Source organism: Rattus norvegicus, chromosome 4 (genome assembly GCF_021556685.1).
Source record: "Rattus norvegicus strain SHRSP/BbbUtx chromosome 4, alternate assembly SHRSP_T2T, whole genome shotgun sequence".
NCBI lineage: Eukaryota > Metazoa > Chordata > Mammalia > Rodentia > Muridae > Rattus > Rattus norvegicus.
In genome coordinates this window covers 80,246,942-80,261,576 of record NC_141537.1, presented here as the reverse complement: position 1 = coordinate 80,261,576, position 14,635 = coordinate 80,246,942, and the positions used below count along the sequence as shown (strand labels likewise).

At 39.1% G+C, this 14,635-nt stretch overlaps 2 protein-coding genes across 27 annotated transcripts in view; one reads left to right on the top strand and one right to left on the bottom strand.

Moving 5' to 3' along the window:
* The window catches only part of Gsdme (gasdermin E), a 59,662-nt gene extending 55,210 nt beyond the window's left edge, over positions 1-4,452 (top strand). For 6 of the 11 annotated variants that reach the window (XM_087657892.1, XM_087657889.1, XM_087657891.1 and 3 more), the window contains 1 exon segment: positions 649-3,717. In XM_087657892.1, coding sequence (XP_087514018.1) covers positions 649-709 — 61 coding nt within the window. In that variant the 3' untranslated portion in view covers positions 710-3,717. 11 annotated transcript variants of the gene reach the window in all.
* Positions 4,453-9,073: 4,621 nt separating this feature from the next.
* The window catches only part of Pals2 (protein associated with LIN7 2, MAGUK p55 family member), an 84,854-nt gene continuing 79,292 nt past the window's right edge, over positions 9,074-14,635 (bottom strand). For 15 of the 16 annotated variants that reach the window (XM_087658066.1, XM_087658058.1, XM_087658067.1 and 12 more), the window contains 3 exon segments: positions 12,180-12,382; positions 11,192-11,320; positions 9,074-10,064 (listed from right to left, as the gene is read on the bottom strand). In XM_087658066.1, coding sequence (XP_087514192.1) covers positions 9,888-10,064; positions 11,192-11,320; positions 12,180-12,382 — 509 coding nt within the window. In that variant the 3' untranslated portion in view covers positions 9,074-9,887. 16 annotated transcript variants of the gene reach the window in all.

Here is a 14,635-nt window from a genome sequence, read left to right as displayed (position 1 = left end):
ACCCTGCTATTTATTTGCAGCAACCTGGCTGGAACTTCATTATTAAATGAAACAGGCTAGGAACAGGACAAATGCTCTCATGCAACTATGGAAATACTGAGCCAATCTCTTGGAAAAGGAGAGTATAATCAATGAGCAGTGGAGGGTAGCTGAAGCTCAGAGGTGGGCTTCAAACCAGACAGGAGGGCACCACCTCTGGGTCTCTTTAACATAGTAGCTGACAACTAAACCACCCGTATTTAAAAACAACTAAGAGTGTAGAAAGCTCAACACAAAATGGTATGTGAAGACAAAAATTCTTGTTGCCATGATTTATTATTATAGATGCTATACACGCACTGAATTACCATAATGTATCCCCTAGACACGTACACGTTATATAGAGGCACATAAACCCTTACATGTGGTGGAGGAAAGGCGCATGCTGAGCTTTTTTAACTCACCGGGCTAATGGATCTAGGTATAAATGTGTGGATTCAGGAATACAGGCAAGGAAGAGAAAAATAGGCCTAAAGTCTTGACACGATAGAACAAACATGTATCTTCATATTACATCTAATGGCTTTCCTGTTCTAGAGAATTTCTTTAAAAGGTATGTAACTTGGGATTTTCTGGGACATTTTGAAATGAATTTGTTTGTCATTTCAGCTCCATGCTCTGTCTGATGACAGTGTGTGTGATTTTCAAGACCCCACCTTGGCTCCTCTGAGAGACACAGAGAGGTTTGGCATCGTGCAGCGTTTGTTTGCCTCCGCCGACATTGCCCTGGAGAGGATGCAGTTTTCTGCCAAAGCCACCATCCTGAAGGACTCCTGCATGTTCCCGCTAATTCTTCATATCACTCTTAGTGGGCTTTACACTTTAAGCAAAGAGCATGAGGAACATCTTTGTCAGTCAGAAGTACATGCTACCAGCCAAGACTAGGTACTTCTTAGGATTAATACTTTGGGATTTGGGGCCGAAGCAGGTTAAGCCTGTCAGTGAATTCCAATGCACACCAGGAGTGGTATCTTTCTGTACTGTGGACAAGCACTGTAAATGGGTAATTTTCATCAGAGGCCTACTGTGCCAACACCTGAGTTAGAGGGAAGAACCACCTTTTACTTTATTTTCCACTCACTTGTGATATACAAAACCAAAAATCTCAGATTTTACATCAGTTCATCATAAGCTGTGAATGCACAGGGAAGCATGTCCTTTGGACATGCTGTACAATGCTGGGTGACTGGGAACTAGAAATGCTACTGGGATATATAAAACAATTATAATAAGAACATCTCATTTTACCCACCTCAACATGAGAATTTAAATCTATTCCTCATATTTGGCTTTGTTATCCTTTGATGAACATACTATGTCTGGGGCAATTCCAGTGCATTCTGGGAATCTGTCACATGTTGCAATTGCTATCGAAGGCAATTCTGAACATGTGTAGTTGGATGTTCATTAAGTTTTGAAGTCCTTCTGCTTCCCCAGACTTGAACAGTCTTCTCAAGTCTCCTGATTGCACTGAGAGCATGTTACTATTGATCAGACCCAATGCCCCTGGGCACATCAAGCAGTGGGATGAATGTTAGCTCCCACTTCATCCACGGGCACCTTCAGATTATAAGGAAGAGTTAACAAAGATAAAGTACGTCGTTTCTTTTAAACATGAGACTCAACCTTATGCAGCTCCCTATTACAGGGTTTATAAAGTTGCACACCAGCAACACTGCTCACGAACTAACCATAAATTAGGAAGAAAAATGCAACTTGTGTACTTGTGCTATGTTGGTGGTACCTTATCTTGTGTCTATTTCTGACATCAGGCATGAAGAGCAAGCTATGAACAGAACATGTAAGATGAATCTACAGGTGGAAAAACATGTGCATGAGGAAACGTGTCAAGATTCAGGAGACCCAGCAGTGACTCTGAATAATTCAGAGACTTTGAGATTGGTACAAAAGGCAAAACATGTTATGTCTCCACTTTTGCATTCTAGTTAGAATTTTGTATTATCCTACTAATTAAGGAAAAAAGAACCCTGAAGATGGGACATATAAAATCCCGAGTATAAACAGGGCTGGGGAGACTGCTGAGTGGGTCTGTCTGTTGTGCAAGCGTGGAAACCTGCAGTGGTCTCTGCACGTGTGGAGAATGCCGAGCATCGTGATCACCTGCACTACCAGCACGGCAAGGCAGACAGGGCGATGTCTGGGTTTGCTGGTTTACCAGAGTAGCCAGCCAGAGAGCTTCAACTGCAGTCAGAAAGCCTGTCTGGAAAAAAAAAAAAAACAAAACCCTGGAAAGCACAGAAGATACATGCCTCTAGCCTCTGTGTGCATATGTGGGCGCACACAAATCATAAAAGCAATACATTCTCCCGGATATATCAGAAAGACTCAAGTCTTTCTTTAGTAGCAAGTTCCTGAATGTGAGTTATGGAATGCTAAAACCCAGCACAGGGGGGTCACCAAGGGCTGCTGGAAAAGCTTCCTGTACACAGAGCCATGTTTCACCGAGTTCTTGCCGTCTTCCTGCAGGCCCAGTATAAAATGCAGCCAACAAGTCTGCTTGATGAAACACATGGCTTCTCTTTCCTGGACACGAGGGAAGTGGCTACAGGGTGACTCACGCTGTCTAATCAGTCTCTGTTTCTTGATTCTGTATTTTAATCTGCCCAATTCTGAAAACCTCCACTACAAAAGCCACCAATAATCCTCAGCTGACAGAAACAAAAGCATAGGGAATTCTTGCAGAAAAGTAGAGGCAGGTGAAAATTTATTTAGGTGGAAGAAAATTACATCAGGGACTTAAAAAAATCATTTAAACCAATGTTAATGTAATACCCTGCAGTTTTCTCTCTTAGGTCTACCTATAAACAAAACACTTCAAATTTCTCAACAGCAAATATTTCTTTATATACACAAAAGTATTTTAACAGGAATGTGCGATTTCACAAACTAAACATTGCAATAATTTTAAGCTATATCTGGAAATATGTTCCAAGATTTATAGTGAGTTTCTGAAAGGTCACCCCATAGAGGAGCACAGGAGTGATTCTTCTCTTTGTAGTAACTAGTCATACTGGGACTTTGAAAGTAGGGATGCTTAATCTTTACTTTTAAACCTTTTCATCAGAAAGTTACTTAAGCAGCTTGGCCAGCTTTGACTTTTATAAGCATGCTGCCTTCTACTGAAAACTTCTTTCAGTCACTTCAGAGGGTAGAGTTTAAAAAAAAAAAAAAAAAAAAAAAAAGCATGTGTTTCTATCAGGTCCTAAAGGTATACATCAGTGATCTGGGTGGACGGGGGTGAAAACTTCCCACAGCAAGTCACTCAAATGCTCCTGGTGGGCTCTGACAATTCAAAGTAACTTGCAGAAATTTTGATTGTGCTGACTAATTTTATGTCAACTTGACATAGACATCTAAGGAGGGAACCCCAGTTAAGAAAATGCCTCTCTAAGATTGGGCAGTAGACAAGCCTGTAGAACATCATCCTAATTACTGATTGATTGGGGAGGAGCCAGCCCTTATGGGCGGTTATCCCCAGGCTGGTGGTCCTGGTTTTTAAAAGAAAGTAGACTGAGCAAGCCATGTAATCTAGAGCACTCCTCCATGGCCCCTGCACCAGCTCTTGCCTCCAGGTTCCTGCCCTGTCTGAGTTTTTATCTGGGCTGATGATGAACTGTGGCGTGGAAATGTAAGTCAAATAAACTCCTTCATTACCAAGTTGCTTTGGTCATGGTGTTTCATCCACTGCAATAGCAACTTTAACTATTTGTAACTTTTGTAAGAAATCAGTGTTATGGAAGAAACAGGAACCAGTTCTTTTAGGATGACAAACAGTGAAATTTGCATTTCATGTTCAAATGTGTATGAGTTGATGTAAGAGAACCATGAAATAACAACATTAATGTTATAAAGGGTTTACTAATAAACTCACTTAGGTATTAAGTTACACAAAGTAGGACTTAGCTAAGGGAGCAATGCTTCCACAGAACTTGAAAATAAGCAGTGTGCTGACCAGGCTTGCCAGGAACAGCAGGGAAAAGTCTGTTCCTCAAACACAACTGAAGTTTAAGACCATTAAGCCTTTCCCCATATCAGAATACTTGTCACTAAGGTGGCTCGAGGGTGTGGTACAGGGGACAGCCATCATATCGTCCTGACCTGCCATTAAGTTCCTGTCCTTTCATCAGGCAAAGCATAAGTCTACAAGGTGGGCAAGATGACCCTGGATAACAACCACCCAACAGATCAACACTGTCGTGTCTTTGCTGTATAAATCCCCCAGCTGCCCCTGGCTCTGAGGCCAGGATCTGAAGGAGAGTTAAGGACAGCAGCACAAATGGAATGTATAGGCCTAAGGCCTGTATACACTGGTAAAAATTTGTCTGAGGCTGCTTCCTCTTTGTGCATTGACAAGAACCACACACATTACTATTAAAGATTTTCCTCTGTTAATTTTCATGTGCTCAGAGTGATTTCTCCCTGGGAAGTCATGTTCCTTTTAGAACAGGACAGCATCAAACTAGTTCTGCCTGAAAGACTAGGGTATTTCTCACTTGGACTATGCTTACTAGCAGTGTTACCATTAACCAGCACTCTTACATAAGATGTAACCATGTCTTAATTGGTAATGGCTTCTGGCTTAATATAGCTGAGAGGGATTTTGTTTCTGAGGTGCTGGCGTGTGCTAGGACCATGTGTACTGCAGGCTTACATAGTGCTCTACCTTAGTCCCTTAGGGAACAGTTGTAATGCTCTCCCTCTTGCTAGTTTTAAGTCTCCTCCAAGTTCTCAGGCAACCTTGACAAGTAGAGGAGGAAAGCCAGATTTGAGGTATGGCCTATCACATTTACATTTACACGAGTGAGACACACACACACACCGCCCATTTGTAGTTCGCCTTTGGCTCAATTACAATAAAGATGACTATTTCTGACTTACGAAATGGAAGCTGGGACTACTGCTCAGTAATGGAGCATGCTCAGCATATGCAAAGCCCTGGGCTTTAAGCCCAAGAACATCCTTGCTCTGGTAGTAAGAATATTTATTTCAAGAGACTTAAAAGGCAGTAGTTTTATATATAAGAAATATTCAGCTTCCAAGTTATAAGAGGCATTTACCTTAACTACTGATGTGCTAATTCAGTTTATGTGGGTGATTAAAAAAAAGTATGAAAAAATGGCCATTCTAACCTGTGCCCCAAGGCTGCTTGTCATCCCAGCACAGCGTACTAGCCACAAGCCAGGAAGCAGTCAGAAAGAAGAAAAGGTATTTTCTAGACTTTAGGGTGCACTAATTGGACTTCACTGTATTTTTTTCTGATGACGATACAGGTGCCTCACACTATGGGTAAAATCCAGGTTGCAGTGTCAATTTTAGGCACAAGGATAAAAAAAAAGGACAGCTTCAGAGTGTTAAGATCAGTCTACTCTGACGTAAGTATGCCAGAGGATTTCAACTGTCTTCCATTAGTGAATGGTGTGATTAGCAAGGGACTTGGAACAGGATTCTAATGGGACTCCTAGATTAGAACCACTGAAAAGCAGAGCAGATTGTCTGCCAGACTGCAGCTACATCACAGAGCTCTCTTAAACCTGGGGATGGATTCCTGAACAGTTTACCATCTGCTATTTCCCCTCCCAATGAGGCGACTTTACAGGGACTGAAGCAGAAGCAACCTCGGCTAAGAGAACACATTTAATAAGCAATCTCAGTCTTATTACCACAGCACAGCCAGTTTCTCCTTAGAGTTGACGCTGAAGACAAGCATTACCTTAGCCCTACTTAACATGTAGAAGGTAAAGGGAGATTAAATATTATCAAAATCATAATCGGAAGTAGGCTCTTAGTCACCAGAAGCAGTACAAGTATTTTTACTTTTATCACACAGGACTATTTTTAAGACATTCTTGTAGTGTTTTGCCCAAGTGTTACAAGCCAATTGTGCTTATCTTAAAAAAGAGAGCATCATTCTCTCTTTTTCCCTCCAAAGACTGGGTTTCTCTGTATAACACCTCTGGCTATCCCAGAACTCAATTTGTAGACCAGGCTGGTCTTGAACTCAAAGAGATCCACCCGCCTCTGCTTCCCAAGTGCTGGGATTAAAGGCATGTGCCGACAACACCCAGCCATTCTTTCATTTTTTAGTTCCCCAAGGATGTGTGACTTTTTGTGTTTTTCAACAGCCACTCCAGGATTCAAAGTAACAAGATGGAAATATGATAAATACTTTTAAAAGAATATAACTTTAAAAGCTAAAACAAAAATACAAGTTAAAATAACCTACCTTAAAAAACTAGAGAATTATCATCTTCTTCAGGTGTATCACGTACACTTACAAAAAGACCAATATGATGCTGAATTTTTCATCAAATGTATTCTTTAAAAAAATCTGTGTATATTCAGTTATATACAATAATTTCATTATTTAAAATACTAAATTTCTCCCAAGAATTCCAAATACATTATAGATGTAGTAAGAATTCTCACAGCAAATTCCTTGGAACAAGAGGAGGGCAGGCACTGGAATCTTTGTCTAAATCAGCACAATTTCACTGGAGCTTAAGTAAATATTTCTTGAAGCCTCCATGCAAAAGTCTCTTGTTGTTGGCTTTTTTTTTATAAAGAAAATAAATTCTAATAATAAATGACAATTTTCTGAACTTAGTTTTTCTAATAAATGAAATATTCAGAAATATTGTACGTCAGCTCCAAGATGGAGCCAAAGCTCCATTTAAGAGAACACAGGGCCAGAGTATCTACGAATTTGAAAGTAACTAAAGATCTTAGAACACTAACTCTAACATGTGGGTGAATATATCTAGCTTTATTATTCATCAATTTTGGAAGAATGTATTATACACATAGCTTTGTGTGTGTGTGTGTGTGTGTATGTGGATATATACATATACACGTTTTTACAAAGTAAATTATGTACAGAAAACTTCAGAACTGCCTTTTCCTTATTTAGTATAAAGATTAGTTACTACAGAGGTAGGACCCTCAACCCTGTAATTCTGTATAGTGGAGGACTGTTTCAAGCTTTTTACATTTCTAGTTTAACCATTTAAAATAATTATAACTAATTCTGTGGCCTTGACAATCAACCTCAATCACTGATCATGATACTTGATATATATAAAAATAAGTACTGTTCTGAAGTTTGGATCATTTCTTGTGTTGCTGGGATCTCACCGGTGTTAGGCGCACTCTCCCCCAATTAGAGCCCTGGGCCCTTGTTTGTGAGACGGGGTCTTGTTACCCAGGCTGGACTCCAACTTGCACTCCTCCTATCAGCCTCCTGGGTGCTGGGATTACTAGGTCTGGCATAATCATCATTTTGGCCAGATTAGTGCCTGGCCATAATCAATGCCCTGCTACTGGATTTTACTGCTATCTTGAGCTATTTTCTAAATAACTTTGAATAACCAGTTTGTCATTTTAAAGGAAGTGTTTTACAACTTATTATAAATTACTCTAGAATCTAAGGTTTAGTCCTATTTCAGGAAGCTATGGTTTGCAATTGTATCAAGTCAGACAAAACAAACACTTTTGCTGTATTTGACCCTGGATATTAACTAAAAACAGAAATGGAGACTGTGCAGCAAAAGCACTGTAATACTGAAGGTGAAAATTCTACTGTAGGGCATTAAATTCACTCCATTAACTATGGTTAAATGACTTGTTCAGAGACATCATTTCTATAGCAACTTGCACATTTGAAAATGAAATTATACATGTAACCATTAGTTACAAAGAAATAACAACACCCTGAATGCTGAATGTGGACACTAATCTTTTAGTATACTTAGGGATACACAACTTCCCAAAGCACACTCACGTGTGTGTATATTTTTTTAACCTATTTCCAATTATTGAACACCACTGTATGCCCTTTCATACCAGTAAAGCTATTATAAATAAGTCTGTTATGTTAGGCCCTTCCAATGAGAGAAGTATACATTTCCTTGTTAACATTACCTAGGAAGACTCTTTGTGTGAGGCCTGATGGCTTCTATGGACTCAGATGGGAAAGTGAGTTTCAAATTCAGTGATTTTTCACTGAGAAACATTTGTATTTTCATAATATTGGCATCTATATTATAGTGAACAAAACTATCCTATCTCCATTAGGAGAAATCTAATGTGGTTATGCTGATGAATCATGAGTACCATTTATAACAGAAACAATGTTAAGTTCAGATGATATGCATTATGCAATTTTATATTTAACATGAGAAAGGTGTTATGTATGTGTGTGTGTGTTTTGTGTGTGTGTGAATATATATTTTGGCTATGAAATTCTAGAATTAAAATTTAAAAGCCTGAAGATTACAAATTATTAATATGGTAACTTATGTTTTATTATGAAAGTAATTTAAAACAATGTATAATATTGCTTCTTACCATATATAAGTACCTTTGTATGCATGTCTGTGTTTAACAATATCAATCTTCATACAAATGGATACATAACTCTGATGAGGGGAAAGCCAAAATCAGAAGTCAGATGTCTAGAGCTTGTCACCAAAAATACTCATCAGTATTTAGGCACCAAACCCTTTAAAGCGTGAGTCTTCTGACTAAAAAGCTGGCAGCAATATACACTAAGGTTAACTAAGCTCAGTGATGCTCTGTCTCAGTATGTGTCAATGTTCATGGAAGAACATGTACCATTCAGGAATCCTAGAGGAGGGCATCAACCCAGGTGACCGTGGAAATCAGTACACAGTGTCAATGCAGCTAAAGGACTTGGTTCCTAATCTTAAAACAAAAAAGTGTACTTTTTAACAGAAATCTAAAGAGTATAGGCCATTACTTAGTATCTATTACATAATGAATGCTAGGTGTGTGTATGTATCAATAACTGGCAATTATTTCCAAATCTTGTAAACCGTTCGTTCAATGGATTTGGTTTTTGACAAAACAGAGACTACCCTAACAAATCACTTCCTGTTTTAGAAATCACATTTGATGATTGACAAACAGCTTGCAGCTTAGAGACATCTTTAAATATCACAAACATTTGCACAGGCATATTTTTGCTGACTATTCTTAAAAAACCAAACTGAAGTAATAGGTTTGAAATTTTATATTTGAAAATAAGTAAATGTTCTCTAAGTTGAGTAAAGTTTTGCAGGATAAGGCACTCTCTGTGTGCATGACCAGGCTTCCACCCGAGCCTCCATAACTAATATTCAACATCAGTCGGCATCAGCACATCACTGCGACAAATGAAAAGAATAATCCCATAGAGAGTGCAAGCTATCGCTCTTCGCTGTGTTCACTAGAGGGGTGAGGGGAGCTGATTTATCTGTACAGATGAGATGAACAGCCGTACTCTGGAGTAGAGGGGGCACTGAGCAGATCAGGATAGTAGTGGACTAGCTATAACACTGAGATTTAAATTCTGCTTCTGTAACGAGGTTCATGAAAAAGGTCAATAGCTACTGTTTTTTTTCCCCCTAATAAGAGAATAATTGACCCTTCCCTAACCACTTATGAGAATGATAGCATTACAAAACTATTTCAAGTATTCATTATCACAGTGAAAATATGAGCTGTTGGAGAGAATGATCTGAAAATTCCTTTGTAAGGGTACTAAATCAAAACTTACAAATGCTTCAACGCATTTCTTTATGTGGTATATGAATAGAAAGGTTTTATCCATAAAAAGTTAGAAAAATTAAGAGAAATTATATATTAGTACACCTTCCCAACCACAATTATATAAAAATTCCGCCTAGTGCACTGTTACTTCAATCTACACAATAAAAATGCCTGGGTGCGGCCGGCAGGCGCCTGTCCCTCTGCATGTGCTCTCCAGCAGAAGGTTTACTTGTTGAGTCACTGTTTTAAAGTTTTATTTAACTGTTAACCTCACTGAATCATCAGTACACCCAGCTAATGGGGACCCACTGTGGCTCCGTCCTCAGTTTCTCAATGGCAGTTTGTAGGTTCTCAAAGGCTTTGTCTAGATTGTCATTTACGATGATCAAATCAAAGTAGTGGTTGTATGCTCTCTGAATCCGGGCACTTTCATCCACCGTTTTCTTCAAGTCAGAGTCCTGTGAAGGTTTAAAAAAAAGAAGTTTGCATGGTAATAAATACTGATTTGTTCAGATCTAAAGTGAGTTAAGAAATAAGGGGGTTGGATATTTGTTGGAATTCAGATGCCAGTTCGTAGAATCTATCCTATGCAGTGCTGAAGGAGGTATTACCAGACATCAGTCCCTGTTGCAATCTTTCCATCTACTTCCGTGGCTTATGAATATTCTGTGCATTCTGTTTTGCTGGCAGTAGAGTGAAATGCCTAACACTACCAAGGCGAGACAGGTAGTTGATTTCCAGCTAACTTCTCTGTAATCCTTTTCAAAAGGGTGTTATTTGGCCCGTATAAATCCTGGATCCCCACTTGTATTGGCTGTTCCACTTAAAGCCAATTTGCCCCCTGTCACTTACAAGGACAAAGAATCATAATAGTGTGATTTGAAGACTCTAAGCTGTGCCAATATCCACACCCATAGACTTCAGCCTTATTTCTATGAAATTGTTGTTTGTATCGAATCAGGTACTACTAAATGGTCTGGAACCACACAGGGAGTGGAGTGCCTAAGTGATGGATTTGCATGAGCCAGTAAGGCTTTCCATATATTCCCACGACACCTTCACATGTAATTCTACAAGTGTGAACTGGGATCCTACTAATGCTTGCCAAGTTTCTGAATCAGTAGATAGCAATAAAACAGAAAGGGCTCCTGCATTTTGGTAGAAAAGACAGGAAGAACAAATACAATATTTACAATTTGTAGGTACTTTAGAATAGAACATACTTAGGTACAAACACTTTTAAAAGATTTACTTTAGACAGCGTGATTAAAAGACTCTGAGTAAATGACAGTTACATTTAGAAAGAAGGAAGCCAAGGCAGTCCCAGAATACACAGGATGTAGATGGGAAGACTACAATGCACACATTTCAGCACCGAATCTTTTCATTTTATAAAAGAAAATCAGCTCTGTTTTAAATTAAGGGACAATATTGTTTAAAATCCTAAACTTACATCTAGTAAGTCAATGTTCATTCTGTAGTACTTGTGCATACAGCAGTGACTTCCTAAGTATGATTAGATGGGAGTATGCGTACTCAAAAGAAAAGGGAAAACAAGAGGTGTTACCATGGAAAGAGCCCCTACCGTCAAAAGCTTGGTGGTGATTCCTGCGTCCACCACAGCCTTGTGCATGGCACGCAAAGTCTCTAGCTCTGGAGCAGCAATAAACACCACGTAAGGCATGAACTCGGAGGTCCGCAGCACCTTCAGTGCCTGTGCAAGAGTCAGCACAAAGCGTTTACAGTGTCAGAATGCGGAGTGTGCTGGTCACCAGTCTCATTAACTGAAGTCTGTCTGTCTCTTCACAAGGTTCAGGACATAATTTCCTGCCTGTGCTCCCTGTCCTAACTTCTCTAAAACACCAACCCATTTATTTTGTTGTAAAATCAAGTGTTGTTGCTCTTTTCTCCTTTTTAAGGAAGGTATAAAATTTAGTGATCCAGACACGCAATCTTCGTTGATTGTAGAATTCTTAGTGCTGCATAATCATCTACTACTAAATCCTACACCTACAAATAAAAAACAACTCCACAGAAAAGATGAAAAGATTTTAAGAAACATTAATAAAATAGCTAAACTGACACACTGTAAATTGCCTTTTGAATACTTATGTTTATACCAATAGAAAAATGCTACTCTTGGCCTTAATCAGAGAAGTGTCTTTTCTAGTGAACAGTGGTGAATACGGATGGACTCATGGCTGTGCCAGGTATTGAGAGTAAGTGACGGATGAACGGATAAATGCACAGCCTTAACTAGAAGATTTATATACCATCCCCTCTGAGACTTAGGGGACACTGCAGAAGAAAGGAACAGTTGTAAGGGCCAGAGGACAGGAGGGCTACTTGATCTAGTAAATACTGCACTTCTGCAGGTTCAATCACATGGTTTTACCCAAGCCTTGGTTGTCTGATTGACATTTATTTATGTATCTAGCTATGGACTCATAATGAGCTGAAAAACAGCCACATTTCTACCTTGATAAAGCACACTTCTCACAGCCTACATACACAGACAAAAGCTCCTTAGGAAACTAAAAAGTAACAACTGCTGTGGAATCCATGCAACTTACTTGTGGATTAACATCCAAAATGCAAGTCCGTCCGGTTTGGACGACCTCGAGAATGGAGCCGATCTTAGTTCCATACAGGTTCCCTTCATATTCCCCATGCTCCAGATACTTCCCAGCTTTAATATCTGCTTCCATCTCTGATCGGGACACAAATTTATATGCTTGCCCATCCTTTTCGTCTTCTCTTGGCTTCCGTGAAGTAACTGGAATGAAATAAGGTTGAAAACTCGCACAAGGCAATATGAAGTTGTAAAATGTAGACTGAATATATACAGGGACAGCTTGGCGCATTTCACTCAGCTCATGGTCTGTCTCCTGGTTTTGGAAATGAAGCTAAAGGTCACAGCCAAGTATGTTTGTTTATCCACTGTCCAAGTTTTCTTTTCCATCAAAACAGTAGTTATGGCACAAACCTTATAGCCCTTGCACCGGATGCTTGTTGATTTCTAATTTAGAGGATTAACGGATGGTTCACAATATAAACTTCATATCAAAACTGTGGTTTTTAACTCATCTTGAGACTTTAAGCATGCTCATCTGAGGGCTCCATGCCGTCTTTCCCTTATGAATGGCAGTCTCCTGTCTCTTGAAGATTCTATTATAGCACTCCTCTCTGGCTAAACATCTCTTTTCTTTTGGCACTTTGAGAGAGGGTTTCTCTGTGTAGCCGTGGCTTTCTTGGAACTCACTCTAGAGAACAGGCTGCCTCAAACTTAGAGATCCACTTGCCTGTCTCCTGAGCACTTGCATTAAAGGCTGGTGCCACCACTGTCTGGCCAGCTAAATATTTTGTCATTGCTTACCCAGAGGTAAGCAAAGCTCACCCTTCTTAGTTGGACAGTAACTGTTTTCAGAAGTGCGATTCTACACACATAAGGACACCTAGTCTTTACTTTTCCTCAAGACCTAAACTTCCTTTTGGTTTCCTGCTTTCTGATAGTCCCAAATGTGAAATATTTGATTTTGTAAGCTCATTATGGTATATTAGCCTCTCTACTCTGACCTATGGTTTCTAAATCAGAGTGAATACTCAAATTCCCAATCCAGTGGTAGGTAACCCTTTTATGTGGTATTTAATCTATGAGTGCTTCCAGGCATTGTCATGCTGACAATGGTCTACCTGGGAAGGAAACACTCCCACCTTCACAACTTTGTAAAGGTGGAGTCTTCCAAAGTTAACAGTAGCTTTGAGGAGGAAAAGTCATTTTTGTAGTATTTCAGGGTAGCCTGGATCTAAGCTGACTGAACTCTACTTTAGTTAAACAAATAGACAGTATCTGAGCAAATCACTAAGCATGTCAAATTAAAATAAGTGATATACATTTAAAAAAATTAACAGACTTTTAAATTATGGGTAGCAAGCATAAGACACCAAGACAACTTTTGGAATAATAATAAAAAAGAACTTTAAACTCAAGGTTAAAGTAAAGGTATAATGTATAATGAGACCATTATGTACAACATCATGTCCTCTGCTAATTTCAAGAATCCTCAAGATAGTTTGATGGATGCTATACTCAAAAAAAAAAAAACAAAAAACAAAAAAAACAAACAAAAAAAACCTGCCTGTTTGTGGAATTTCAAAGGTCATATGACAAAGCATCCAAGAGACTTGGTTCACTATTTGCAACTTAATTTAAAAGTCACATCTTCTGGTGAAGCCCTGCTTTGAAACCATCAATGTGATACTGGAATATTTAAACGCACATGTGCACACATCACATCCCAGTACATTCATAGAATCCCAGTCAATACAAGATGTATACAAGTGATTTTAACTATAACTCCACTCTCTACTGGACACACCGAAAAGGAGGGAGATAGAAAGTGAGAGAAGGAGGGAGTCAGAGAGAAACACAGATAGAGACAAAGGGAGAGAGGGAGGAAGGGAAGGGGAGAGGGAGGGAGGGAACATGAAAGCCACTGCCACATAAGCTGCTTTTCATTTTCAGAAGAGAGCAGACTGAGAACAACCACACTTATTCCTTATCATCAAACAAGTCACTTCTTACAAGTGAGATTTTAAGGCTGGTGAGATGATAAGTTTCAGTAGTAAAGAGTCAACAAGCACACAGTTCATGTTTTAACAGAGCCCAAGGTCTGGACACTAAAAGCAAAGCAAAGCAGGGTACAGTTTACCGTTTCCTGAGACACTTTTTTTTCTGTAACATACTTTAAAATGATAACAAATTACCACAATGCATCAACCTCCCGACAATGTGTACTACAAAAGTGTACAGAAACAATTATGCAATCCCACTCTCACGCCAAGAGGCCCTGTAACTGCCAAGTTCACTGCAGCCTTACTCAAAATACCCAAGGTAAGGACGTGGGTTCCACCAGCAATGAGCAGATCTTAAAGAATATGGTACTTTAATAAATTTATATTCTTACATAAATAGAAGCTATTGCTCACATTAAAATTTTCATTATGGTAAAATATTCATAAAAGTTAC